Source organism: Scophthalmus maximus, chromosome 14 (genome assembly GCF_022379125.1).
Source record: "Scophthalmus maximus strain ysfricsl-2021 chromosome 14, ASM2237912v1, whole genome shotgun sequence".
Lineage (NCBI taxonomy): Eukaryota > Metazoa > Chordata > Actinopteri > Pleuronectiformes > Scophthalmidae > Scophthalmus > Scophthalmus maximus.
In genome coordinates, this window is record NC_061528.1 from 5,536,034 (window position 1) to 5,562,752 (window position 26,719).

At 43.3% G+C, this 26,719-nt stretch overlaps 4 protein-coding genes and 1 long non-coding RNA gene across 11 annotated transcripts in view; all 5 read right to left on the bottom strand.

Annotated features, from left to right (window-relative positions):
• The window catches only part of LOC118282596, a 55,397-nt gene extending 48,904 nt beyond the window's left edge, over positions 1-6,493 (bottom strand). For both annotated transcript variants that reach the window (XR_007032164.1, XR_007032163.1), the window contains exons 1-3: positions 5,811-6,493; positions 4,954-4,989; positions 738-953 (exon numbers count right to left, since the gene is read on the bottom strand). This is a non-coding gene — a long non-coding RNA (uncharacterized LOC118282596). The remainder of the gene's footprint in view (positions 1-737; positions 954-4,953; positions 4,990-5,810) is intronic.
• A 263-nt stretch (positions 6,494-6,756) lies between these two features.
• asmtl (acetylserotonin O-methyltransferase-like) lies at positions 6,757-13,899 on the bottom strand. 2 transcript variants are annotated; one of them, XM_035603830.2, is made up of 15 exons: positions 13,826-13,899; positions 13,010-13,131; positions 11,909-12,040; positions 11,758-11,805; positions 11,608-11,672; positions 11,448-11,512; positions 11,196-11,304; positions 10,538-10,886; positions 10,213-10,455; positions 9,120-9,282; positions 8,820-9,019; positions 8,581-8,713; positions 8,354-8,494; positions 8,113-8,235; positions 6,757-7,255 (listed from the first exon to the last, which is right to left on the bottom strand). In XM_035603830.2, the coding sequence occupies exons 2-15, from the start codon at positions 13,100-13,102 to the stop codon at positions 7,050-7,052; spliced, it is 2,070 nt and encodes a 689-aa protein (XP_035459723.2). In that variant the 5' UTR covers positions 13,103-13,131; positions 13,826-13,899; the 3' UTR covers positions 6,757-7,049. The 2 variants fall into 2 exon arrangements, with proteins under 2 accessions (XP_035459723.2, XP_047193192.1); XM_047337236.1 differs by lacking the exon at positions 6,757-7,255 and adding an exon at positions 7,326-7,657.
• Positions 13,900-14,007: 108 nt separating this feature from the next.
• On the bottom strand, positions 14,008-17,760 carry p2ry8 (P2Y receptor family member 8). Of its 2 annotated transcripts, none has more exons than XM_035603832.2 (4): positions 17,558-17,760; positions 17,320-17,449; positions 15,820-16,140; positions 14,008-15,310 (listed from the first exon to the last, which is right to left on the bottom strand). In XM_035603832.2, the coding sequence occupies exons 3-4, from the start codon at positions 16,110-16,112 to the stop codon at positions 14,566-14,568; spliced, it is 1,038 nt and encodes a 345-aa protein (XP_035459725.2). In that variant the 5' UTR covers positions 16,113-16,140; positions 17,320-17,449; positions 17,558-17,760; the 3' UTR covers positions 14,008-14,565. The 2 variants fall into 2 exon arrangements, with proteins under 2 accessions (XP_035459725.2, XP_035459724.2); XM_035603831.2 differs by having other exon boundaries at positions 17,369-17,449; positions 17,558-17,758.
• A 978-nt stretch (positions 17,761-18,738) lies between these two features.
• On the bottom strand, positions 18,739-23,409 carry upf3a (UPF3A regulator of nonsense mediated mRNA decay). 4 transcript variants are annotated; one of them, XM_035604651.2, is made up of 10 exons: positions 23,177-23,408; positions 22,339-22,445; positions 22,118-22,224; positions 21,779-21,877; positions 21,566-21,676; positions 21,405-21,460; positions 21,150-21,308; positions 20,904-21,040; positions 20,474-20,797; positions 18,739-20,339 (listed from the first exon to the last, which is right to left on the bottom strand). In XM_035604651.2, the coding sequence occupies exons 1-10, from the start codon at positions 23,339-23,341 to the stop codon at positions 20,285-20,287; spliced, it is 1,320 nt and encodes a 439-aa protein (XP_035460544.1). In that variant the 5' UTR covers positions 23,342-23,408; the 3' UTR covers positions 18,739-20,284. The 4 variants fall into 4 exon arrangements, with proteins under 4 accessions (XP_035460544.1, XP_035460543.1, XP_035460542.1 ...); XM_035604650.2 differs by having other exon boundaries at positions 20,474-20,762; positions 23,177-23,405; XM_035604649.2 differs by having other exon boundaries at positions 20,462-20,762; positions 23,177-23,405.
• Positions 23,410-24,598: 1,189 nt separating this feature from the next.
• LOC118283024 lies at positions 24,599-26,526 on the bottom strand. The gene is made up of 2 exons (XM_035604653.2): positions 25,679-26,526; positions 24,599-25,586 (listed from the first exon to the last, which is right to left on the bottom strand). Exons 1-2 carry the CDS (start codon positions 25,921-25,923, stop codon positions 24,839-24,841), a joined length of 993 nt encoding a protein of 330 aa, XP_035460546.2. The 5' UTR covers positions 25,924-26,526; the 3' UTR covers positions 24,599-24,838.
• Positions 26,527-26,719: the final 193 nt, after the last annotated feature.

Below are 26,719 nucleotides of genomic sequence, written 5' to 3' on the forward strand. Positions count from 1 at the left end.
TAAACTTTGCCCTGTTTTTTTTTTTTGGGACGTGTGTCTAAAGATTCCAAATATGAGGCGAGCAGCAAAAAACCATTGGACTCTAATCTTTTTCTGACAGTCTTGATCAACACCTTAAAAAAAAAATTCTAATAAACCGACGACCTATAATAAAAACGGGTCATTGTGAACCACAGTTTAACAGTTAAAACAGCTGCTGTGAAGTTACCACGAGGTGAACGAGAGAAAAGCTGACTTCTGTTTTGGGCTTTACTGGTGAAACTGTTCGACGTTGTGTAGCTTGGTGAGAGGCCTGACTGGAATAATGAGCGCCTAATGTCTGGGAGGCGAGCGCCGAGCGGAGGGTAGCTGATTCAAGAAAACTGGCCATGTTTAGGATATTGCCATGATTGAAACCAGATGGTACTGAGAAAACATACACTTTTCATTTTTCATTACATTCTCATTTGGTGAAAAGTCCTGCGGATGAAACATCCCACCCCTTTGAAAGGCAAATCATGTCAAACCGCCGTGCGATGAATTTTCTCAAGTGGAATCTGTGAGAATCCACTGAAGGCTTCAGTTTGTGAGGGAACCTGGCAACTTCACCGCACTTCTGTCAACAAACGTATGAGTACTGATGAGAAACGCCCAATGAATCGGGCCAAGTTCATTCTCCTCATTCGCTGAATGAAAAGGCCTGGACATGCAGAGAAAAACCATACAACTGGGAGTTATCTTGAATAAAAGCCACGTACCACCTCCAAGCACCCACGTAAGACGTATGCCCATGCACATGCAGGCACAGTCCCCCCGCGGGGGCCGGGAAGACGGTTTGGCAGGGGATCACGAGGAACAGGTCAACAGCAGTGGAAGGCGAGGCAGATGGAAGAGTCAAAAGAAACCCGCAGCAGTCTTTGAATCCAGTGGAATTCCTCTCCTCCTCCGCGGCTCCTCTGGGAGGCGTCAGGAGCCTGTGGAGAGAGCGAGGTAAGACGGGGCCTGTCAGGAACAAAGCTCCGAATTCACATGATATGTTTAGCTAAAAGGGTGAAAGCGAAATGAATCAAAGCTTGGCGGGATCAAAGAAACGCAACAATAAAGTCAAGGCGGTTGCCATGGGACCAGCAGGAGATGCATATCATTTATAAGTTGTTCTCCGGCTCTGTCAGATGTGGAGGGAATTGATTGTTATTGTTTGGAGGATGATCTGCTGCTGGAGGGGGTTAAGAGCAAGGGTCGTCATCGCACAGTGAGCGGAATATATCTGCTCGCTTGTTTTAAACAGCAGCTGCCTGTGATCCGTGTCAGAGGCCACCGCCGCACCACCTTCAACTCGCGATAACAGACAACAAGACAGACACAAAGACAACTTTGTCAACCCCATAAATATCTCATCGGCACAAACCATTGATAGGCTAAACATTTGTTTTGCATCTCACACTGTCAGAGGTTACGCTCATTGTCACCGTTTGAATGTGAAATCAAATAGACTTAAGCTGTTCACTGGAGGCTTTCATTTTCATTCATGCAGTGTCATTTTCAAATGAGGAACGGCGCAGCAGCTACACGAGCGCTGGTTCACCTAAATTACAAAATGCATAATTTGTCACTTATGCTAGTGGCGTCTATCCGTGGAGATGATTCAATTTTGATGCAACGCTAGATTAAATCATCCTCCCATGAAACGTCTGCCACTATACCACAATAAAATGCAGGTGAATCAAATTTTAAAAGTAACAGAGGAAACAATGCGCCTTTCCGGAAATGACATACAATAATGTACTGTTAATAATTATGCCTGTTGATTATCAAGATATCTCAAAAAACTTGGCAGGTTAATGTGGCTAAATATGTATACTTTTTACTTACTAAGCCACAATTATGTGATATTGGGTGACTTATCATGCTACAATCTAACATAATACAAATTATGTTAGAGCAAGTGGAACACCTCATTCTGTAATACTCTACTTATATTTCAATTACTGTAAGTTAATGAATTTCCCCATATGTTCACACCCCCTAAAAAAAAACCTGCCAATTTGATTGACATGGCGGTGAGCATGTCATTATTATTTTTATTTTTTTATGCATACATGTGTCGCGGTGCGTGCATGTGTGTTGGCATGTGTGTGTGTGTGTGTGTGTGTGTGTGTGTGTGTGTGTGTGTGTGTGTGCGCATGTGCTCGTGCGGTGATGAGACCCAGTCTTGTCTGCTGCTCTCTCAGACTGCACCCATGAGAGATCCCAAAATAACAACAGAGAGCCCCTCAGTGGGTCGGATGAAAGCCCTGTCACCAACCATTTCAGCACCCAGTCTCCTCCCCTACTGTATCTCTGCGTGACACCGCGCACATCACATGGAGCCGGCGAAGGGTGGAGACAGACTCTCGCGTTTGACCGCAACAAATGTTTCCATATGTTAATGAGACTGTTGATTTGGCTTTCAGCAGGTCGCCGAATCTGGCCCCTCTGGTTCGGAGCTCGTGGTCACGTGGAAGTTCGAGTTGACAATTATGAGTGGTCAGATAAATAACACAGTGTGAACACTTATTATAATAACTAGTTTGACAAGTCCTCATTCACTATCTTGGCAAAAGTAAGACCACACCAACCACGACACGCAACGCCAAGTAAAGCTACACGTTCCTGCTTCTACATTTTTGGGGGTTTTGTATCAACGAAAACCCAATAATTCATTATTGAGCTTTAGACGTAATGGAAGGGGGTGTGTTCATGAACTATGGACAGAGCCAGGATAGCTCTGTTTCCTTCTGCGTCCAGGCTTTGTGCCATGCCATGCTAAGTCGATCGCCTCCTAGCCCCAGCTACATACATGCATGGCGTGCAGACATGTTCTTCCCTACAAAAACGCGCAAAAAAGAAATTTTCGTTTGCGGGCCAAACTTTTTGATTGAATCATCTAAATTCAACAAATGAAGAAACGTATCATATGAAAGGCCTCAATAATCTACTGATCTTCTACAGGAAAAATAAAGCCCCGATCTCCGATTGGCGTTCCAACGAAGCACATTCTCACACAAGTCACAGCCAGCAGTGAAAATCCAGAGTGAAAATCTGATCCCTGTTCCACTACTGATGTCACGCCAAAAAAATAAAGAGGGGGGAAAAAGAAGAAAAAACAGAGAAGAAAAAAAAAACTACAAACAGCAGAGAAGGACTCCATTGTTATTTCTCACTGGTAGAAGCCCCGGGGTTATTTTTCCTCTGCCTTGAAACAAATCAATGAAGCACAGCTCACTTTGAACAATCGCACATTTGCTGAAATCAGATGTGGGCTGAGGAGCCAGCCATCATCGTGCCCGTTCTGTTTGTTGACAGAGGAGGACTTTGATAAACAAGCCCGGTTGCTTCGAAACAGGTGCCCGTGCACGGGTTCAGTTTTGAGAGAGACATCTCAGGGAAGACTGACTGATTAGAGGGTGTTTGTTATTCCGCGTGCAAACCATTTGGATTCTGTGTATCCTTCCAGCACAAACAGCGATAAGTGTTTGTTTTCCCTCAACCGAGATAGCCTCAAAAGTTCGACACGGGTATTTTGCAGAAAAAAAAGAATGTCAAACAGCTCCGCGGTGAAATTGTCTGTCCTCTCCCATCGCTTTGGTAACAGTGTCAGCAGACAATGAAAACTTTATGAAGTCGGTCGTTGATGATTTCTTTGAGTCAACGTTGCCCCCTGGTGGCTGTGCTGGAAGTTGCATGACATTTCACTGAAGTACAAGTTTCCATTACAGAGCAATTAACCTACTGAAGCTTAAGAGAGACTTTGCACTCACCGTTATTCAACAAGCTCTCGTTGCGTCATCCTTGGTTAAATGTGCCGGCCGAATTCTCAACTGAGACCCGGAAGACATGACTTCAACCCCGGTGTGTTTTCACTGGCTGTACTGCCGCCGTAAACACAACATGCAGTTCTCCTGGTTCACAATAAACCCAGCTTATCCTCCCTATCAGCATATGGAAGTGTTTTCAGAACCGCTATCTACCAGCAGCAAATGGTCTCAAATCAGTCATTTTAATATCAAAGCACTTAACACTAGAATGATGATTACTTGCAGGTTGGAATATCCATGCTGCTTGTCAAGACGGCATTTGAAGAAAATGACTGAGCTCTTATCCGACACGTACAGTACCAGCCAGCGTTCAATGGGCGAGATCACATTACATAAGATTACTTTGGAGTTCCAGCAATTTTCCCCAAATTACACTGGCCTTTGGTCTCTGGTAAACTTGATTGACTTGAATGGTTTTCATTAGAAAAGCCTTGCAAAAGTCTGGAGTCTGTTGCCGTTGATGCCCCCGTACACAAAAGCTGAGGCGTCTGGTGGAGGGTGAACGGGTGCAGCTGGGACACAGGGAAAGTGCAAGGATATGCAAATCCCTGCGTGGAAACGCTTATTCGTGTGTTAACATGAACTCCGCTGTTTGATTTGTGACGCTCATCTGTAGTTCCCAAGCCTGACAACAAGCATTTGGTGTCACTTAGCTGTCTTAAAGGAAGAAAAAAAAAGAAGAAGAACCGATCAGTAATACAATATGTTTGAATCAATACAGGCTTTCACAACCAGTGTAGCGTGAAAGTAATGCAGTGTATGGTGTTTTGATGCATTCAGTGTGCGTGTGTTAACAATAACACAAACCGTATGTGATTTACGCTCACTGTCATACTTGAACTTCAGAATAACCTCCCTCTGTCTCTCCTCATTGAGAGGGAAAAAACGTGAGTAATGGAAATCAGTTAGATGTCACAAAGAGCCTGAGCCCAGACTGACAAGAAAATGGCCATGAATAACATGACCACCCCTATTACCCCTCTAGGAAAATACTTAGGAGAGGGATCCAAAATGGAAGAGTAATCCGGATACACTTTCAGTGTCACAAGGAATAAGATCTATATGTCCTGGCCGGGGGTATTCCCACATTCCCATCAGTAGTTTTGGCTGCTCTTACCTGCCGCCTGAGAACTGAACTCCAAGAGGTATAAACCTGTAAGGAATTAAAGGACGGTGTCATTATGCTTCTCTGCATTGACAGACTAAACCTCCCAACTGTATGTACATGTAAAGCACCAATCAATTACTAAACTTGGCAACGTTAAACCATTGATTCTGATAGCTCACTGTCAGTCAATGTTCATATGGATAAAATCTCGAGCAACCGATTTGCTGCTTCCCACTGGAGAGAATTAAGACAGTTGAACAAAAACAGGAAGTCTTGTGTCTCCAGGTTTTCTTGAGAGATCTGCAGGTTTGTGATGCCACCTTGAGGATATTCACTGACATAGCAAGAACATGAAGCGCTGAAGTCTTTCAACTGGAAAAAGGAATATCTGGGTTATACTTACAGAATAAAATGTCTCTGTCGTGCAGCATTCCTCTGCTAAGGCCCCCTAGATATGCCTGATTCCCCTCCCCCCCGTCAAGATCCAGAAAAAAAGTGACATGCAAAGTATTTTTTCTCTGCAGCTTTAATTTGGGATAGATTACCGTCAAAGGAGATGAAGTCAGACTTTGATCATTCTCGGAAGAAAAAAGGGGAATTGTGGTCACACAGACCAAAATCGAGCAATAATATATGCTGTGTTTAAATAGTACTTTCATTTATCTTATCTGTCGGTTAGTGAGACTTAACTCAGCCTAACCGATTGGGGAGCACAGATGGAGGACGAACGATGAATATTACTAGTACCAGATTTTAATGGTGGGAGACTGAAGGTCATCACGCAAGACCGAGACCAAGACTCCACCCAATGCCTCAGGAGTATGTTTGACATGGCCCTCGTGGAAGAAAAAAAAAAGGGGCTTTACCTCCCTCATCACTGGCAGTCTTCCTTCCAGCCTTCAATGAAGTCGGAGTAAACATGAAGTCATGTCCGCTGGGGCAAAAAAGAAAGTGCAAAAATGACATCCTATTTAGATGATAACACTACTTAGATGAAATGATTTCTTCTTTAATCATCGTGGCCCGTGTTGCATCCAGATTGCATCATCGTAGTGTGACAGTTCGGAGTGTTTTAAAAGGCAAGGACGCACACAGTTCAGCCACAGCCGTCATCCGGCTGACCACAGGCCGAGGGGGAGCAATCTATCTGCACACCCAACAGTCCCAGAGTGCATCATCACATAACCGATCTCCCATCTGGTGACAGTTAGACCGTTGATTTAGTACTGATAATCATATGACACGATGTTCTAAACTACACGTACAAATGTATCGTTGTTGTCAATGTAGGCCATCGCCTACACAACAAAGAGTTTCACATCTAACTGGAACAACTGCTGCTCTGCCAACATAAAAAAAAATCCAGTGGCTTGTAGGGATCCTGCCACCGTCTAAATTGTGGCCAGTCTGCAGAAGGCAAGCTCCAATCTGATCTGATTTCATCTTCTTTTTTCAGAATCACAGCGAGCCTGGTATCATTGCATTGATAAATTGCACTTTTCTGAATTCATAGTTACCCGTACTTGTACTTAGAGTACATCAGAATATAACTGATACTGAGCCAGTGGTCGCACAGGCAGGATATTGCCAATTTATGCTAAAGTTGCTTGTCAATAAATTTAGCGGCTTTGACGACTTTGTCATTGTTCTGCAGTTGATCTATTGTTTACAATGTCATTAAAATGCTTTGTGGACTGAATAACTGCAGCAGGTGGGAGGGATGCACAAAATGTCCATTCCCCCCAAAAAAACTTATTTAACATTACAAGATATAAAAGTACCCTGAAAATAAAATTCTTGAGACCAGATACATTTATTTGCTCATAAAATATTTATGGATATGTAGTAATAATCCAACAATACATGAATAACTTAAAAGCTATTCTGTAAAGTGCTTACATGTCTGATGTTGATATAATTTCTGCTGATAAGCTTTAAGGCAACATTTTGAAGTCAGAATTTTAACTAATAATTGAGTTTTTTTCTTCTTCTTCATACCATTATTTTATTGAAAAATATTTTTTACACCACTGATCAAACAAGTCTGACTGCATTGCAACACAATTTATGATAAACATTGATGATTTGTGGGCACGATTCCCTTGCTACATTTTAACGGCAATAAAAGCATCCATGAAGTTCATAGTGCGAACCACACGCGTGTTCCCAAATCCGTGTTGGCCTAGCATGTCTGCGTACTTGCTCTCGGTTCTCTCCGTTCCCTCGGCTTGGGCGAGCATGTTCAGAGACTGCAGGGCGGAGTAGGGTCTCAGTCCGTCCAACATGGTCTCGGCTATGAGCACTGCACTACCTAAGACCCAACACAAGAGATTGTTCCGACACCTTAGTGTATGAGAAAATCATTAAATTGCTAGTAAGACAGAGTATAGAGTAATGAATCCTCAAAAAAAAATTTTTTTATATGATTTATTGTTAGATAACACATGAAAAGTACATAAGGCCGTTTTATAGACTTTCTATTTAGTGTCGTCCAGAGTGATGTGAGTCACTTTGACGCAGAGCATAGCGTCCAAGAAGTTGTCTGACATGTGTCTGACATGCGCTGTGATGAAACCGTGGCTCTTCAGAAGCCGGCTGTAATCCGCCGCGCTGCGCTGTTTCCCCTGGCCCATGCTGAGGGCCTGCAGCAGCCCGCGACTTGGGCCCCCTCTGTCTTCGTCCAGGAAGATCTCACTTAGCAGGAGTCCACAGCCTGGTAGCGTGGCGCAAGTGTGTGATATATATGCAGATGTAGAACAACAGAAGTAGATTTGTCTCCCATTATCTCATCGCGTTTAATTTCTTAAGGCACAGAACACATCTCAGGAAGAAAACAAAACTAGTCCCTGACTGAAACCAAACTTAACTTGAGGCTACAGTAACTCGCTGTCAGTAAGTGACGAGACAGGCACTAGCTGTTTAGCATGCTAACTTTAGTCTATTTTCTCATAGACTTTGATGGAAACTGACTTATTTTTGCAACCGGAGAGTCGCCCTCTGCTGGGGATTCCAGAGAATACAGGCTTCAGGCAATTCCGCATTTGCTTCATTTCCAAACCTGGTGACTACGTCCATTTGTATATACAGTCTATGGTTGATTCTAACGTTAGCTATGTAGCTACACTAAAACATACAAATAGCAACATTAAGGTTCAAAGATTTTTTTACCTGGTGTGCATGTTTGGGCGATTTTGCTCAGCAGCATGTGCACCTTCTCATCGGGCCAGTCGTGAAGAATTCTCGCCAGGATGTACAGGTCTGCTTTGGGCAACTCATCTTTAAAGAAGTCTCCTGTTCATAAGCCGAAGAAAGGTTTTGGTCAAATGATGAGAAAGTGTTCATTTATAGGACACCATTAAACATTAATGGTCAAGAAGATAGTACATTAAGTGCAGATAAACCAGCTGACCTGCCACGAATGAAACCCTGTTGTCTTCGTGGAGTGGATGGAAATGTTGATTCATCTCAACAACAGCAGGTAAGTCAAACACCGTCACAGACAACCCAGGATGGGCTTTGGTAAACTCGTAGGCCATGGCACCAGTGCATCCTTGAGGCAAGAAAAAAGAGGATGGAGGAATTTTTTTTTTTTTTGTTCATGCACACAATTTTAAACTTTAAAATGGATCTGCTTACCTCCGACGTCACAGGCTGTTTTATAAGTGGAGAGGTCAAAGGCTGTGGCCACGTCTTTTCCTGTAACTCTGGCAATGCTGTGCATGGCATTCAGGAATCTCAGCTTAATCTCTTGACTTTTGTAGTAGTTATCCTTCAAATAGAGCGAAATAAAATTGGCATCTGTGGAACTTTTTTTGGGGATGATCTCATTTGCGGAACTGTATGTAAATCTAAAGGTTTAACTCAAAGATAATCACCTGGAACACATCGTTAGATTTCTTGCCAAAGGCCCTCTCGTGCTGGTGCGTGCCCTCCCGCACAGCACTCTCAAGGTGGGAGAAAAGAGGCCACACCGTGTTGTCGCAGTGCTGGATGTATCCGTGCAGCGAATACGGTGCATCTGACCGCAAGAAACGCTTCGCCAGATCCGTGTTCTCGTACACAGGCTTTTGGCACGCTGGGAGACACCACAAGACATTTCAAAAAGCTTCAGTCCCTCTAAGGTTCGGAAAAAGTGATTATCATGTAATTATCAACAGGGCTGAGGGCTGACTAACTTCTCTCTTCGCTCTTCAACAGTCCCAGAGACACACACGCCTCCAACAGGCGTTCAGTTCCCTTTGCAGAGGCTTTGATCTCCTGGGCCATCTGTGCAGCATCCAGCCCCGGCCTGCTATGCAGCAGGTCAAACACACACAACTTGGATGCAGTAAACAGCGCCTGGATTATTATTTTGGAAAGGCAGAGAGGATACGGGGGGGGGGGGGGGGGGGGGGGGGGGGGGGGGGTGTGGATGTGACAATGTGAGATGTCGGAAAATCAAAAAAAGATGTGCTTGTCTGGTGCTTGAAATTGTTGGTAGATAAAAAAAAAAAGGTTTCTGTGTTCTAGTTAGATGAGGAGATCAATGTCACTCTGTCTGTTGAATATTTACCAGCAAACCACTAAATCCAGGTTTCATTCACCTTTTCCAAGGTCAAATTCAAGCACCTCTAAGGTAAATTACACACTGAAAATGATTATTTCCCTTTTTTATCAGGCTACACTGTGTTTCATAATACCAAAAAGATGAGAATTAAAAGGAAAAACCTTGAAAACATATTTGCAAGGATTTCAAGCACCCATACGAATCCTGTAAATCACACCAACTAATGTATCGTACATGTTTGGTTAAATCTGTTTCCTGTAGACTTGTGGTGACCTTGCGTTTGCCAGGCAATCGGCAGAGAAAACAGGATGTCACTGCACCTGAACAAGAAATAGTGCACCAATTCAATCCCTAGTAAAACCACATGTTTTAAGTGTAAATGGCTTAAATATACATGAGATATAACACATGCTTATGTGCTCACAAGCAGGTTTGTTCTGCTTCAGAACAGGGCCTGGGTGTTTTTTCCCCCCTCGTTACCAGTAGTTCTGCCAAGATGAGATTACAGTTTCCTGTCTGTAACTTTGTATTTTGCTGGACAGATAAGAGTGTGGTATTGATTTTCTCAACCATCCCCCGGAAAGACAAAGTCCAAAAATGTCCAATTACTCCTTTATGCTGGGCTAAACACTTCATTACATCCTCCAGGAGTCTGTTACAGTAATGGCAAACACTTTGAAAACAACTTAACTGATAGTATAGTCAGTTTTTTACTTGATTACCTTTGAGGCTTTGAATCCATCCATTAGGTCAGTGATTCGCTGCAACTCCTCCTTTTTAGGTCCACTGTCCTCATGCTCCATCCCACTGAGCTGAGTCACCTGCCCTCTGCTGGCTATCAGTGGTAACGTTGTGTTCTCAGAGTCTCGGAGCGCTGCCCCACTGTCGTCGGTGTGTTTCGACAAGCTGTTCACCAACGTCCCAGAGCTGTCACCCACTTCACTTTCACTGCCTTTCCTTTTCACCTGCAACAACACATGTCTTCTTGTGAATAATGAAAGAAAAACAAAAAGGTGATGGATTGTGCTCATAGGGTGAGACACTGACCTTATGGACAGGGCTGAAGGAATGGCCGTCATGGCCGTGGTGTGTTTGATTGGCAGATGGACTGTTCGGTCTGGGACTGGGAGAAGAGTTGTGTTTGCCTGAAGAGCTGCACTGGGCTGACAGATTGGGTGGCGGCTGAGCGACTATCGAGGGGGGTTGAGTGACGCTGTGGCCCAGAGGGTCAGAGGCACTCTCCTGCTCCAAAGAGGAAGTACAGCGGTTGTAAATAAGGTCTAACTGTTTGCAGAAGTGGTTGAGGGGGAAGCCTACGACATTGAGGAAGTCTCCGTGGACGTACTCCACCAGCATGCCACCTAGAGCCTGGATACCATAACCTCCGGCCTTGTCCCTAGCACACACAGACACACACTTTTCAGAAATGAAAATGAAAATGAGTTTGCATACATCACATACAGCCCTTCGGGAAAAAAGTTCAGGAAATGTCCGGAACTCAGAGCATGTGTGAAAGCACATTTAATTTCTCGCTGACACAGTCCCTGCCAAATAGGACAAGGCAAACACAGCTGGAATAAAAACTCAGACATCAAAGTCCAAACAAGCAACACAGGTTCGCGGAGCATTGATTTGAATGCATGGAAAGATTACTACACCAGGAGAAATCAATAGCTGTGTGAATGTTCAAACCTTAATGACTCACATGGGTTCACCGCTATTGATGTACTCCCACAGCATATCTTCTGAGAGATCAGCAAACTTCACCTTTGTTTCTTCGTAGAAGTCAATCAGCTGGTAAGCCACTTCTTCGTCTGCGGGTCAGGGGGAGTTAATAAATGAAATGTGTTCCCAGGCAAAAATCATGAAATCTTGGCCAGTAAAAGCTTAAACGGAATATTCTCCATTAGGCTTAACTGTTACTTCTGAAAATGTATTTTATTCCGTATTGACTTACTTTCATTCTCATGACAGAGGACGATTGCTACACCTGTGACGACACTGTGCTCTTTACCGCTCAAGCTTGGAAAACGAAAAAAAGAAGGGAGAATTTGTAGAGAACAGTTTCAGTTTCAAATGTTAATTTAGAAAACAGAAACCACGTCAATGGTACCAACCTTGACAGCATCCTGTAAGCATCATGTTTGTCCACTGGCTTCTCCAAAATCAAGCCATCCACACTCTTTGGAAAAAAACTGAGTTGTAGTAATATACCAAAAAACAAGACAATAAACAAATAAAATGCTGTGCTACTTTCTTTTTCTTACCACAATAGTGTCCGCTCCGATTACAATGTCCGGAGTTTTCAAATGTTTCTAAAGCAAATCAAGACAAAAAATGTTACGAACATGTAGCACGTCGGCAGCCTCAACGCGATGCATGTGTGTGACGTCGCAGAAAAAGAGGAGCTTCACTCACAAAGGGCATCCTCCTGGCCACCTCCAGGGCTTTCTGTCTGGCCGTCTCCACTGCGTACTCGTGAGGCGCTTTGAACAGACCCTTCTCAAGAGTTTCTTTAAACCAGGACGGGACAACCTCAAAGCGCAAGCCCTGACACGGAAGAGAGCACAACGAAAAAAATTAAATACTGAACACTGTTATTTTCGTTGAGGCTTCCATCACCGTAATCAGATACGAGAACAGAAAAAAGTTCACAAAGATCATTAATCATCCATTCAGCCTCTAAACTTTAGAGCATGCATCGACTGATACATAAGTGTGACCTGCTCCATTTGAATGTATAGACAGCCTGGTTCAGTGGATTTGAAAATATAATATTTTTTTACGATCTGTAAGGGTTACCACTACATAATAGTGATATTCTTGTGGTCTTCTTATTCCTTCATTCACCTGTTTAAATTAGTTTTTACACACTTATGTCACACACATCTTGTTTTCTTATCCGAGATGAAACGGTCCTAATAAGAGCCGGACCGATTTATGCGTTGGCCGATAAAAAACAGACATATCAGTGACAGACATATGCCCCAATATAAAAAAAACTTTTATTTGACAGAATATGACATAACAATGCAGGGAAGATGTGCATTTATGTTTAGAATTTATGTTTAAAAAAAGTTTGTTCTCTTAATTCACTCTCTTTTTTTCCCCTTTTGTTCCTATGTCATGGATTTACCTGTTTTAAATTTGTATTACTTACTGCTGTCGCGTATCTATTGCTCTTATCATAGATTAGTCTGTTTTGATTTTGGCTTTCCTGCAAGCCACAAACAGCCTGAATTGAGTTGAACTTCTTTGTGTCACCTTATGTAACCATTGGGTCATGAAAGATTTACTGTCGGAAATACTTCTGACTTTTCTTTTCACAGCCATGCAAATTTGGTTTCAATCTGTGAAAAAACAAATCAAAACGGAAGGCCACACTTTCACACAACAGGGTCACAGACCAAAAGAAAAACTATTTTGCGGCGCAATCCAACATATAAAATGTCATGTTTTCACGTGGGGGAAAACAAATGTGTGTACAGTCCCTTTGAGTTCAACCAGAAGGAAACATACCGCATTGTGGAGAATGTCCAGTCTCCTCGGAGAGGCACTTGCCAGCACCACCAGTTTGCCGGAGAGCTTGGAAATGACAGGGTTCAGCACCATGGTAGCCCTCTGTCGTCTGACTGCTCCTGCTGAGGGTCACACATGGAGTTGAACATTACAGATTTGGCTCACGTGGAGTGATCACGTGACTGCAGCTGTCACACGCAGAATGAACCCACATGGAGTTGAAACAATTCGGAGGCTTATCAATCAAACACAGGTTGGACGAGAGATTGAATCACTTGAATCATTTGTACACACGGGATAATGTCAAACATTGACCGGTCAGCACTTCTTCAGTGTGAGGATTTGCTGCTTTTCAATGATTCATTATCACAGTTAATACTAAACTTTTTTTTTTTGACTTTTGGACAGTTGCACCAACAAAGCAAGCAAATCACAGGGGGTGTCTTTGGGCTACGGGAAACGGCGATGGACAGATTTGTGGTAAATCACATACGTTTAAAGAGATGGCATTATGCTATGAACAACCAATATCGTGTTTTGTAATAACAGAAGGAACATAAGTTATATGGTTTGAAATGTGTCATGTGGTTGTTTGGAAAAATAAATCCTGGTGCTAGCTGCATCTCTTCGTGTTAGCTAACGAGGAGTTGTTGTTGCGTGGATTACTTTTTTAGCTTCTGCAGAATCAAACGTGCTAAGTCGACGACACGTCGCAGATGTGAACACGAGTGAATAAGCGCCGTGACTAATTTCATCAACGAGTCTCGCGGTGTCGACGCTATATGACATGAGAATCCGCTGTAACGTGTGACTTACCTGCACAAGTTCAAAAAAAGCGACAGTGGTAACGACGACGACGACGACGACTTCTGATGACGCGTGACGTCAAGGCGCAGACGTGATGACGTTCACAACAGTGCGCGGCGGATCCACCAATCGCGCGCCGGTTAGAGCAGGCGAAGCAGGCGAATGAAATAAATAACAATATACAAGCCCACTAATAATAATAATAAAATAGTTTTATTTCGTTGAGGAGGAACACAAAGTGAATAAGAATAGGAACGAGAAACACACTAAACAGGAAGCGACAGTCATTCATAGATACAGTCACAGTATTATCATTTAGAGAGAGGTAATGTCACAAATGTTAAAAGTCCAGCTTTCTTTGGGCAGTGAAGGTTATTTAACACTTTATTCACATTGTATGTGGGCATGCTACATAGTCGGAATTATTGATACGATGCGTGTGGCAGATATTAAAATATTTAGACATTCATATACATATATATATATATATAAAAGTTGCACACTCCTCAAAAGAAAGAAGAAATAAAGACTAAAACTAAAAAATGGTGGGAGAGACACACAGCTGCGACCCATGTCCATTTGTTCTCAAAAAAACAATAAAAAAAAAACTGAAGTAAAATAATTTTGAAATCTTTACATGACAAAAGATGTGGTAAGAGTTTGTCACACTCAGGGCAACCCGTAACACCATGTTTTCCCCCTCTCACTTCCTTTCTTTGGTCTCCTCTCACTACTTTTAATCGTTCTCTCTATGTCATGGTGAGTTGTGGCATGTGACTGTGTTTTCTCTTTTGACCTTCAAAACTGCTCGGTACAGAGAACAAAGGTTCCATCTTCATCGAGTCCATACTACTCAGGCTGTGCATATTCATTATCTCTCTCAGCTTTTGCCTGAATTCCTTGGAAGCAAAGTAGTAGATGAATGGATCGAGGCAGCTATTCAGGCAGCTGAAACAGAGAGTCAGTTTGTAAGCCATGTACAGGGACTTCTTGTAGAAGATCCTCAGTATGGTGTGAGCCAACAGGAGAATGTTGTTGGGTGCAAAGCAGAGGATGAAGACCAGGAGAACAGTGGCGGCGAGACGGATCGCTCTCTCTTTCTGGGCCGTCTTTGAATCTGTGGACAGTTTGTGTATGACACTGACATAGCAGAAGATCGTGACGCAGAAAGGAAGGAGAAAAAGGAGGAACACGCTGAAAAGGAAGGCCGCCCAGGCAAACATGGATGGGAGCATGTCTTTCTTCAGCACGTCAAAGCATGTGGTAATCCCGAGTTCGGGGATGTCAAAGGTCAAGTCTGTGGTCATCAGTGGCCACAGAACGCTCAGGACGATACCCCACATGAGGAAGCAACTGAAGACGGCGATGGACTTTCTCTTCCTGGTCTGTCTGAACAGCATGGGCCTGACTATGCCCAGGTAGCGGTCAATACCGATGGCCATCATGGTCAGGATGGAACAGTACATATTGGTGTAGAAGACGAGGGTCAGGACACTGTTGGAGGAAGAAGAATGTTTTATTTAATCACAGGTTATGAAAGGTACGGCATACCGATTTGATGAATACTTTGACAGCTTGGGGAATGTGCTTATTATCTCAAACCCTAGTCATTTAAATGTGAATCTACGGCTAAGAGATGGCTAGCACAGTTTAGGATAAAGGCTGGAAACTGGTCTGGCTCTGTCCACAGGTCACAAAATCAACTGACATTTATTTTCTGCCTTGTTTGTTCAAATCTGTTGAAACGTGTGAAAATGAGGCATTGTGATATGCCACTTTCTAGAGTTGCGTCATCCCTGTGTTACTGCCAGGCAAATAGAAAAGAAACAAATGTCACTGTTTCGTTCCAAGGAATAGTCCAACTGCAAAACTCCCTGAAAAACCACAATTATCATTTTTCCCCTGAAACTTTTTCCCCTTTCCACTTGTGCACTGAAGATATTCGCTGTGGATTTCAGCTGAAGGACACCCTCCGTCAATCATCCTGCTGTAATAGAGAATACCTGCACATATTGGGTCCCAGGTTCCAGTTGTATCCTTGGAGCTGGTAGGCAATCTGAAAGGGCAGGGCAGCGCCGAGGGCCAAGTCGGTGAGGGTGAGGTTAATCATGAAGATGATGGAGGGAGACTTAGGCCAGGTGCGGAAGACGAGCAGCCACATGGAAAGGCCGTTTCCCACCAGGTTGATGGCGGTGACAATCATGTAGATGACAGAAACGATGACGCTGGTGCTGACACTCTCAAACAGGGACAGGGTCGCGTTGTCGAGCTTGGTGCTGCTGGAATTCCCCGTCATGACTGGAAGGCAACGTCCTCGAAATCACCTGCGTGCCAGGGTTTAACAAAAGCTTGTGAGGTTTGTGGAAGTGTCTTTATTTATTTTCCAAACCATACTGTAAAATGTGAAAGAAAAAGGAGATATAACAGACTTTACACCACAAAGGGAAATACCTCTCGATCTTTATCGAAGGTGCTGCGCCACTAACACAACACCTTTTTATTTGCAAGTGTGCAAAACTGATTGATGTCGAGGTGTGAAGCAGATCCTCTAGCACTCATGTCAGGCAGGGCTCCATTACTGCATGTTGCTGTTTGCGTGCAAGTCATCCCATGTGTGGGGTGGAGTATTCACACAGGAAAAGGACGTTCTCGATTTGTGGTGGAGTGCCAACTGTCACGCTGGGTAACTCGGTGTACAAGACACATGCAAAACATGTTTTGGGTGTGGACTCACACATGCCAAAGGTTCTCTTATTACCCCAAAAAGAAATCAAGACCAAATTGTGTTGGTTTTTTAAAAATCTCAGAACCATGAGATGGTTTACACTTCAACACTGGCAAGGAAGGTAAACATTTTATTTCACACAGGGCGCACAGGGTGGTGGTTGTGGAGTTGGGGGATTACCACAAACAAGACAGAGGTGAAATTGACACATGCATGGGGCCACTGTAATTTTTCATTGGAAGTTACGCAAGGGAAAGTACACCATTACTGCAACAATGAGCAGAACAGTAATACAGTAGATAAGACAAAAAAAATAATTTGGTAACATTTCAAAAGACTTTTTTTTTTCCCAGAAAAGTAATTACATGTCTTTATTATCCTCAAAAAAGAAATTTGTTACAAAATTTATAAAAACTGCAATTTGAATTTCTTTTCAATTCTTTCTCTCGGCACCATTTACATTTGAACCATTGCAATGTGTTTCATGTCATGTGCTATGTACACTGTACTAATGTTTGTAGCTCTACGTCAGGTGTTTATGTGTTAAGACGCCAAATACTGTCACAGAATTGTGCTGATATTTATTTTTCTTAAAGATATTAAGGCACCAAGGGCATTTAAAAACAGCATGTCGTTTTTTCACTCGCAAGTTAACGGTTCACATAATTATGATCAGAATAATGCAAAAATAAATAAAGGATTCATCTACCTACACGTGACACAGCGTAGGCAGAATAAAAAGAACAACAATATTAACATTTCAAATACAAACGCTTACTGTAGCAGCTGTCCAGATAAACTGCCGTAAAGGTCAGTTGACCACTCACCTAGAGGAACACGGCTGATAAGACAGGAGTCAGGCTGGCACACGCGAGCATCAGTTACAGATGGGGCCACAGATACTGTGACTGTTAGAAGAAATGACATGTGAACTTGTTGCCAGAAGGAAAGCGAGCGAGAGCGAGAGACGGACAGACAGAGAGAGAGAGAGAGAGAGAGAGAGAGAGGAAACGCACCATGTGACGTCTTCATCCTACCAACTGTAGTAACAGCCATGTGTCTAGGAATTACCAGCAAAGTGCTGTCAATTCCTCTCTTCAATCACTGCTCGGCTACACCTGTAAATGTGGAACGACTGAACATTAGGAATGGCTTCCGGTTAAACAAGTCTGTTTAATAAAATGAGTGAAAAAGTCTGTTTCCTTTGAGTCTAAAAGTCTGGAACGTCAAAAGCCTTGGTCGAGACTGAAATACAGAACATGTACACTCACTTTCTCTCTCTCTCTCTCTCTCTTTCCCCAAGTTCAAAGCCGCTTCTTTGTCATGGGAAACGGAAGTTGGCAGTAACAATGTACACATAATAGCAGTAAACTAGAATAGAGTTCTAACATCTTTGAAATGTTGTATTTAAATTTATACATATAAATTAAAATAGGGCAAGTTTAATTTAGACATATGAACAGAAAATTTTGGGGGGATTTTTGTCTTTTATAGTTTTTTTTTTACATATACACCTATATATGTACACAGGTGGATACACAAAAATATACAGGTGTGGACATTGCAATGAAAAATAAAACAATTTTTATAGTACAAAATCAGTGTAACGTATAAATAAGGATTGTGTAAACACTGACTCTCTTGGGTGGGTGGGTGAAGTGTGTTTGAATGTGTGTTGTGTATTGTGTATTGTGTATTGTGTATCTCTCTCTCTCTCTCTCTCTGTGCATGTGTTTTTCTTTTAGAGTGAAGTGAGAACATTTCAGCCCCGATTTTCATGAGATTCACGGGATGTGTTCTGGCTTCCTGTTGATTATGACAGTTCTGCTTTATCTGGCTGACACTGTGGCTGTCACTGTGACCAACATTGTCTGTGAGATTGCTCTGATTAATAGAATAGCGAACACGGACTAATAAAAAATAAAATTTTGTTGTCACTCAAGAGAGAGAGAGAGAGAGAGAGAGAGAGGGAGGGAGGGAGGGAGAGAGAGAGAGAGAGAGAACATCAATACCCTTTAAGGTATTATTAAAAATGTTGGGGTTTTTTTTAAAATAAAAAAAGGCTTTTATAACTATAAATGTTTTATAACTGACTCATATTAGTTTTTTGTGAAATTGTAGCGCAGGCGTTGCTGCAGTCAAATGCTGCCTCGCCCAAACTGTCAGATAACTAGAATAACTGAAACACTGCTTGGTCTCTTATAATGGTAGAAGAGCTTTATTTTCTCACATCGTAAGGAGAGAAAAAAAAAAGAAATGGTACAAGAGGTATGATAGAGAAATGTCAGGGCATTTGCAAACATAACACAAGGCTTGTTAAACAAACCATGCAAATAGCATAGAAAATTCACTGTTTTCACTTCCTCTGTCGCAAACTAAACAATATCCCCTTTTATTTTTGAGTAAATGCTTTGTAGAAATGTAGACAATGTGTTCTTCCTGGCTCATGTACAAAGCTTGCGTAACAAATTCCTGTCTCTGTTGGAGACTGTAAAAAGATGGATAGAAATTAGGAAAAGAGTGGAAAAACATGGTGACATTGTCCTCTTCATAAATAATAACTCTTCCTCTCGGGCCACTAACCTTTACACACACACAAAAAAATGCACCCATAATTCTCACTTTTACATTTTCTACATCCGTTCTTTTTGTAAGTTCGACTTACTTTATATTTCATTTTTAATAAATAGCATCGTTATAAACATCCGGCTTTTTGAGCAGACTCTACAAAGATTTTAGAAGTTCTGGTGCACAGCATTGGATGGCGGTCAGTCACCAGCACACTGTTGATGGACACCGCATCAACCGGTGTGAGCTGCCTCTTTCACAGGGACACACTTAAAAACATCAGGACGGCCAATAGGAGTGACACCGGACCGGACTGCCTCATGTGACAACAATTTGATGTGACAGGAAACTAGCTAGCAGGAGGAGACTAAAAATAAATCCATAAATCTGTGCATTTTGCACCAAGATACTGCATGAAAGATATCAAATGTGCTATCACAAATGTAACAACTATTGAATTGTTTAAAAAAAAAGAAAGAATAATACCTAAAATAATACCATAGTACTTCGATAATTCTTTGAATATTAATCACTGAGACACTTAATGTTCATGCTCCAGCAAAACAAAAAACCTTGAGGAACATTATTACATCTAATTAGAGCTGCAACAATTAATCAATTACTAATCAATTACTGAATTAATTGCCAATTATTTTGATAATCGATTAATCGGTTCAGGATAGTTTTAATGAAAACAAAAGTTACACTTATCTGATTTCAGCTTCAGTTTCTTTTGCAAAACAAAATAACATCATCCTGTAGTTTGGGGAAACACGGTCTGCATTTTTCCCAATTTAATGATACTTTGTGGACCAAACAACTTATCGAGAAAATAATCGCCAGATCAATCGATCGTTAGTTGCAGCCCTAGATCTAACACTGTTGAAAATCACTAAAGGACAGTTTGCTTCTGAAGTGCCGTCTCCCCTCAGCGGGGTATGAAAAGTCTCGTCAGCTCAATAATAAATAAAAACCTGTCACCATCAACTGAAAAAACCCTAAATCATTTATTTGCATTCCCCCTCTGAGCGTCCAGACCACTCACTGCTCATCTTTGCCTTTCTCGAACCCCTTCTCCGGCACCGTTGCCGCAGTGACGACGTCGAAGCAGTGGTCCGTCCCGGGTTCGGGCGAGGGGCCCACGGGGACGCAGTCGTAGCCCTTGCACGCCGAACTCATGCGCTTGCGGTTGCGCGCGCCGGGCTGATAGAGCTGCATGGCGGGTCGGTCCTGCGGGGAGACAAGAGAGCAGGGGACATGGGAGAGACGAGCAGCACACAATTTGAACACGTATATTCGTGGGCTACATCCAGCCACATATTGCCCAGTCCCCACCCCCACCTCATGCTCACCTTCTCGCTCACCTTGTTTCGGAGGCGCTCCTTCCTATTACCCAGGTCCTCCCTGTCCTCCTTTCCCAGCTTGTCCCCGCCGTCGGGACAGTAAGAAAACCCGTGGTGGTGCCCCTCTTTCTTGGCCCGGTCTTGGCAGTAGCCCTTCCCCCACTTGGTCTCGTCTTTGCGCCGCATGAACTTATCAAACTCGTAGTGGTGTCGCTGTCGTTTCCTCTCCTCGTCCTTCCCTCGGTGGTCCTTGTCCCTCTGCCGCCGGCCGTGCTGCTCCCTCGGCTCCTTGTCGCTCTCGGGCTGACCTCTGGTGGCCGGAGTGGAGATTGCACAGACACAAAGCTGTTATTATGGACATATATTGACATTTAAAACCATACCTTCGGATGACAAAGTAATATAAATGTTTCCCAAAAGATCAGAATTCAAGGGATTTCACAGTCCTTACTTTTCTTTGGCGTCCTTTGTCTTCATTTGTCCTCCGGCTTTCTCCCATTTCCCCCTGCTGTCCGCCTCCCCGGTGTCACTTTTGTCTTTCACTCTGTCTGAGTCCACATCGTCGTCTCTGTCACTCTTCTTCAGGAGCTGAATAGATGCAGAGAACACGGGAAAAGCTCCATAACTATTTGCTCCTGCGCCGTTCCAAACATTTGGCGTCCGGGCGATTAACTAGTGACCTCCACAGAGGCGTTACCTTGATCTTGATGTCCTTATCAGACAACTTCTTCTGCTTCTCGACCTCTTTCCGCTTACGCCTCTCCTCCTCCCGTCGCTTTCTCTTCTCCTCCTCCCTTTGCCGTTTCTTTTCCAGCTCTCTCCTCCTCCTCTCCTCCCTCTTCTCCTCTCTTATTCTCTACAAGGAGAAATGAGGCAATAAGTCGAAATGCAATCTTCAAAGCAATTTGTGGTTAATTTCCTTCGTTTGGCCATTTTCTTCTTCCTTCCTCACCTGTTTCTCAATTTTCTTATTTTTGATGTACTCCAACAGGGGTGTTGTCCGCTTGGCTGAAAGCAACAAAGAGGGCGAGAAGTATAGAAACATTAACAATGATTAACTTTTTGAAAATTATCACAGGGAGATAATAATAATCTGTGCATATGGCAGTGTACCTATGAGCTCTCTGGTCTTGGCCTCTATCTCTCCCAGCAGAGTCTCAGGATTGGCCATAGACTTCTCCTCATCGCAGGAGTAATTCTCCAGGAACCGCTTGTATTCTGGATCTGAGAGGGTGAATATTGAGTTTCTGTACGACTCACATTCATAAAAGAACCGTATCATCTGCAGTGAATCAGGAGAGATGCTAAGGCTCTGTATTTCAGTACCTTCTTCGATGCTCCCAGCTTTGGCGTCTTTCTTTTTCAGTTTCTTCTTGGATATTTTCTGGAAGGGGGCAAACTCGACCACTGCAGGATACTCCTGACCTGTGTAAATATAGGGATAAAAGGCAGCTCATCATTTAACAGACCAGCTATCAAATAGTGGCAATGGCAATCACCGCTCCGAAGCCACACATGTGCATCCAACCCAGTCTCTAGCAGTTAAACAAGCACGTTTTTGTTTGCATTTCATACGGCAGAGCGGCTCACGCTGTTTGCCCACCGCCGTGGCGCCATACGGGCGCCAGAATAAAAAATTGATACTAAAACAGAGTCAACACATACCTTTGTTGTCGATGAAGACGTAGCCGTCGAACCGATCTCGAAAGAGCAGGATGTCCTCATGGTTTTTAAAGTTGATGTATGCCCTGGAGAACAGGTGAGGATAGAGACTTTGGCGCGAGAGAGGAGGAAGAGAGAAAAGACAAATAAGGAGAAGTCATGAATATATAATAAGGGAAAAGGCAATGTGATTTTGCATCATAATATTAAACAGTTTATCAAACCTTTGATCTGCGGGGAAGAACTCGAAATAGTCGTAGGACGGCAGCGGACTGAGCTGTTCCTCTAGCAGGTCTTTTGACAGGTTCGGTGGCAGCCTTCGAATCACCACCTGCAATAAATCATATGCATTATTTTTTCTACATGTCCATTTCTACGAGGAGGATGCTTCAGGGTTTCAGCCTTCCACGTGGAGCTGAAACTCAAATTAAAGAATGCAGTAACAGTTGTCTGATGTATTAAATGGATGAGGGAGATTTTATTAGACATTGACTGAGAAACTCAGATTTATAATTGAGCTTTTCACTCAGCTCTTCGAGGGATTGGATGAAGCCAGCGCAGATATATAAAACTCTTGGATGAAACCTTACAGCTGCTTAAGGGAAAATATAAGGGGAAATTGTTTGTTATAGTCTTAAATTTTGTTTAATATGTAAAACAAAAAAATGTATACAGACCAAAATAAGCATTTTGAATGGTGTCGCTTTGAGCCCTGGGAATTTATTTACTCCAACAGAAGAAAAAAGATCTACAGTTCCACTAATATTGCAAATAATGTTACAGCATCGCTCAGAATAACAGTCGCGCGATGACGCACGAATATGGACGGGATGAGGATGGGACGTAGTGATTACTGCATTGCTACGAACACTATGCTGCAAACTGCACACCGGTTCGATCCGTGCACTTCAGAAAGATGGAGCTGGACGCGAGCTCCGCGGGTCCGCCGCCGCTGTCCGCGGTGCTGAAACGATCCCACCTCCTCCTCCTCCTCCATGTCTGTTGTTTTTTTTTTTTCCCACCAATGCGACACATCTCGCACAACGCTCGGCCTCCCCCTACCTTTGAGAACACCTCCTTCTTCTCCTCCTTCTGCTGCTGCTGCAGCTGCTGCTGCTGCTTGAGGTGACCGGCGGCGTTGTCCTGCTCCCTCGGCACGTCCCTGAACTGGATCTCGACGACGCTCCTCTCCTTGGCCACGGTCACCTGCTCCTTCTCAGACCTCATTTCTCTCCATCTCCCCTCGCGCCGAGGCCCCGTGTTGTCGCCCCGCTGCGCTCGCGAGACTTCCGAGGTATCGCGAGACGAGACGAGAGGAGACGAGAGGAGAGGAGAGGGACGCGCAAAGAAGGATTTGAATAAAACGGGGACTGAGATAATGTTGCTGCTGGAAGTTGGAAGTAGTTGATCTTCTTGGTTTTTTCGAATTGCAATTTTTTTTTTATGGCGAATTGTTTTTTTAACATGCTATTTAGGACTTTAAGTGTTAAATTCTACACATGACTGGGTTGTTTCTCTCCCCCCCCCATCAATGAAGTATTTCTGATTGCTTTTCTGTTTAATTTATATTTTGTATGATCAAATCGTCTGTAACTCTATTATGTCTTATTATCGCTGCCCGTCTTGGAGATGGAGAAGTTTTGTTTTTTTTGTTTGTTTTTTTTTCAAAATACTTTCAAAAAGGTGAAAAAGGTACTTTCAAAAAGTATTCTGCAACTATTATTGGGAGATGTATTGTTCCTTTAATAAAGTAAAAGTAGCATTATCCACACTGTAAAAAAGACATGTTACAAGTGAAATGTCTGGATTTAAATATCCCCCTTAAGTTGAAGTACAAAATATACATCAAGAAACTAAAATTAAAAGTGTCTATTATGCAAATCATGCCATTTCAGAATACAATATTAGATTATAATTCATTTATAATAAAGGCTATTCTTATTATTATACCTAAATTATTATATATATTATATAATTTCTCAGTCTGGGATCAATGAAGTGCCTACAGCTTTTGAATCCCCCACTGGGATCAATGAGCCTCGTCCTACACTCATTCAACAAATTAATTCAACAATTGAATTAGTGTAGGAATGTTGAAATGCAGTGGAGTTAAACGTATCCTATCATCTGAATTGTTGTGGAAATAAATAGTATTAAGTAGCAGGAAATTGAAAGACTCAATTAACTTAAAATGGTACTTCGATCAACATCATTATATTTTAAAACATGTACAAATAAAATCATTCAACTTTAGGAGATCACACTATAAATCACTGCAGCTGGTCTTCAGGTATAATTGGAGACATTCGAAATCCATCAAAGACTTGATTGATTTATTTCCCTAAAATCGAATCCAATTAGGGCTACGACTGACGCTTCTTTTCATAATCCATTAATCTGTCGATTAAGTTCTCGATTAATCAATTAGTTTAAAATGTCATCAAATTTAAAAAAAAATGTTGATCATGTTTCCCCCAAAACCCCAAGATGATGTTTTAGTAGATAGATATTTCGTTTTACTGTCACAGAGGAGCAAAGAAACAGGAAAATAATCACATTTAAGAAGCTGAAATCAGAGAATCTTGACTTGAACCGATTAATCGATTACCAAAACAGCTGCCGATTAATTTACCAATCGTTTAATCGATTAACTGTTGCAGCTCTGTATCGAATGCATCCATCGCACAGCTGACCTTCCGGTTTTACCCTCTACGCAACCCTCTTCTACATCGAAAGGAAACGGTTATTGCACCGAATAAGAGTGAAAAGTATCAATTGCGGGTCTGGAGTCGGTCCGCTTGTCCCGCAGACGGTCCGCTTGTCCCGCAGACAGCCCTCCTCGGTGTCATTGTGCGGGATGGAGTCGGTCCGGTTGTCCCGCAGACAGCCTTCCTCGGTGTCATCGTGCGGGATGGAGTCGGTCCGCTTGTCCCGCAGACAGCCCTCCTCGGTGTCATCGTGCGGGATGGAGTCGGTCCGCTTGTCCCGCAGACAGCCCTCCTCGGTGTCATCGTGCGGGATGGAGTCGGTCCGCTTGTCCCGCAGACAGCCCTCCTCGGTGTCATCGTGCGGGATGGAGTCGGTCCGCTTGTCCCGCAGACAGCCCTCCTCGGTGTCATCGTGCGGGATGGAGTCGGTCCGCTTGTCCCGCAGACAGCCCTCCTCGGTGTCATCGTGCGGGATGGAGTCGGTCCGCTTGTCCCGCAGACAGCCCTCCTCGGTGTCATCGTGCGGGTCCGGAGTCGGTCCGCTTGTCCCGCAGACAGCCCTCCTCGGTGTCATCGTGCGGGATGGAGTCGGTCCGGTTGTCCCGCAGACAGCCCTCCTCGGTGTCATCGTGCGGGTCCGGAGTCGGTCGGGCTGCTGCTGCTGCCGCTGCCCGGAGCCACAGAGAACGAGCCGCCCGCGGAGCTCCACGACTCCGGGTGGGAGGACTGGCTCACTGACCGCCCGTGGACATCTCGGCGGGGAACTGGAGGAGCAGACGGGAACGACACGCATTCGATCCACCCATTTAAAGTGGACTTCAAAGAGGGCGCAAAAATGTTCCCCGTATACACTCACCGCTGAGGAGGGTTTGCCCGCCGCCCTCCACGCAGAGCCGCGGTCTGTCCGGCGTCCACACGGGGCTCTTGAGGCTGGGGACGAACGTGGAGCAGGTGTCCAGGTCCCGACTGACCCGCTCCTGGGTGTAGATGACGCCCGACTTGGACGGAGTGCAGCCCATTGCCTCTCCGGGGGGGGGTCCCACTGGAACAATTGTCCGGGAGGTAAACGAAGAAGAGTAATAATAATACTGTGACTGGCATGTGGACATGAGGGGAGTGATGTGATGGAGGGGAGTGGATTTGAAGTGTGGTCGGGAGGTCTCACTCCTCCCCTAAAAAAAAAAAAAAAAAAACACTGGCTCATGACATCTGAGCTGTACCATCACTGCTCAGGAACTCTAATCCGTAATGGAGCTACTGCTTAAAAAGGGCATGTTTTTCATAAACAACAGTTGGGTCTTTTAATTTAACATTATCCTATAAATAATCTATTATTCATTTCAATTTATTTGGAAAGTGAAATTTGGTTCAATTCTATAGTTCCAGTTAACTGCATGGACAAATATTAGGATTATAATCTTTATGGCAAGTTCTAGTGTAACGTGTGTTAATAACTACACAGTTGATGGTTTGTCCAAATAATTAATTGAATTATTTTGTGGTTTATTTTGTGGTTTACTAGAACCTAGTGTTTCCATGCTGCAACCGCTTTTAAATAAAGCAATCTTCCATTTAGAAAGATATGATCTGTCAAATGTCAATTAGAGCTGACACAGTTAAACGATTAGTAATCGTTTACAAAATGAATCACCACTATTTTGAAAATTGATTAATTGGTTCAAGTAGTTTTTAATGGAAAAAAATGTCAAAATTCTCTTATTTCAACTTCTTAAATATGAATATTTTCTGGTTTCTTTGCTCATCTATGACAGTAAGCTGAATATCTTTGATGTGTGGACAAAACAAATCCTCGCCTTGGAGTTTTGGGAAACACGATCGACATTTTTCACCATTTTCTGGACCAAACAACTAATCGAGAAAATAATCGAAAGATTGA

Coding starts and splice junctions, on each gene's coding strand:
- upf3a (XM_035604649.2), bottom strand. CDS start 23,341: ATGAGGTCTGAGAAGGAGCAGGTGACCGTGGCCAAGGAGAGGAGCGTC. Junction 22,225..22,338: donor TTCTTCCCCGCAGATCAAAG/GTTTGATAAACT, acceptor CTCGCGCCAAAG/TCTCTATCCTCACCTGTTCT. Junction 21,041..21,149: donor ATAAGGACATCAAGATCAAG/GTAACGCCTCTG, acceptor GCATCTATTCAG/CTCCTGAAGAAGAGTGACAG.
- LOC118283024 (XM_035604653.2), bottom strand. CDS start 25,923: ATGCCAGTCACAGTATTATTATTACTCTTCTTCGTTTACCTCCCGGAC. Junction 25,587..25,678: donor CGGGCAAACCCTCCTCAGCG/GTGAGTGTATAC, acceptor CTGCTCCTCCAG/TTCCCCGCCGAGATGTCCAC.
- asmtl (XM_047337236.1), bottom strand. CDS start 13,102: ATGGTGCTGAACCCTGTCATTTCCAAGCTCTCCGGCAAACTGGTGGTG. Junction 10,887..11,195: donor ATCAATAGCGGTGAACCCAT/GTGAGTCATTAA, acceptor TGTGTGTGCTAG/GGACAAGGCCGGAGGTTATG. Junction 7,658..8,112: donor CGCCCAAACATGCACACCAG/GTAAAAAAATCT, acceptor CCACGCTACCAG/GCTGTGGACTCCTGCTAAGT.
- p2ry8 (XM_035603832.2), bottom strand. CDS start 16,112: ATGACGGGGAATTCCAGCAGCACCAAGCTCGACAACGCGACCCTGTCC. Junction 15,311..15,819: donor CTGGGACCCAATATGTGCAG/GTATTCTCTATT, acceptor TTCCTCCAACAG/TGTCCTGACCCTCGTCTTCT.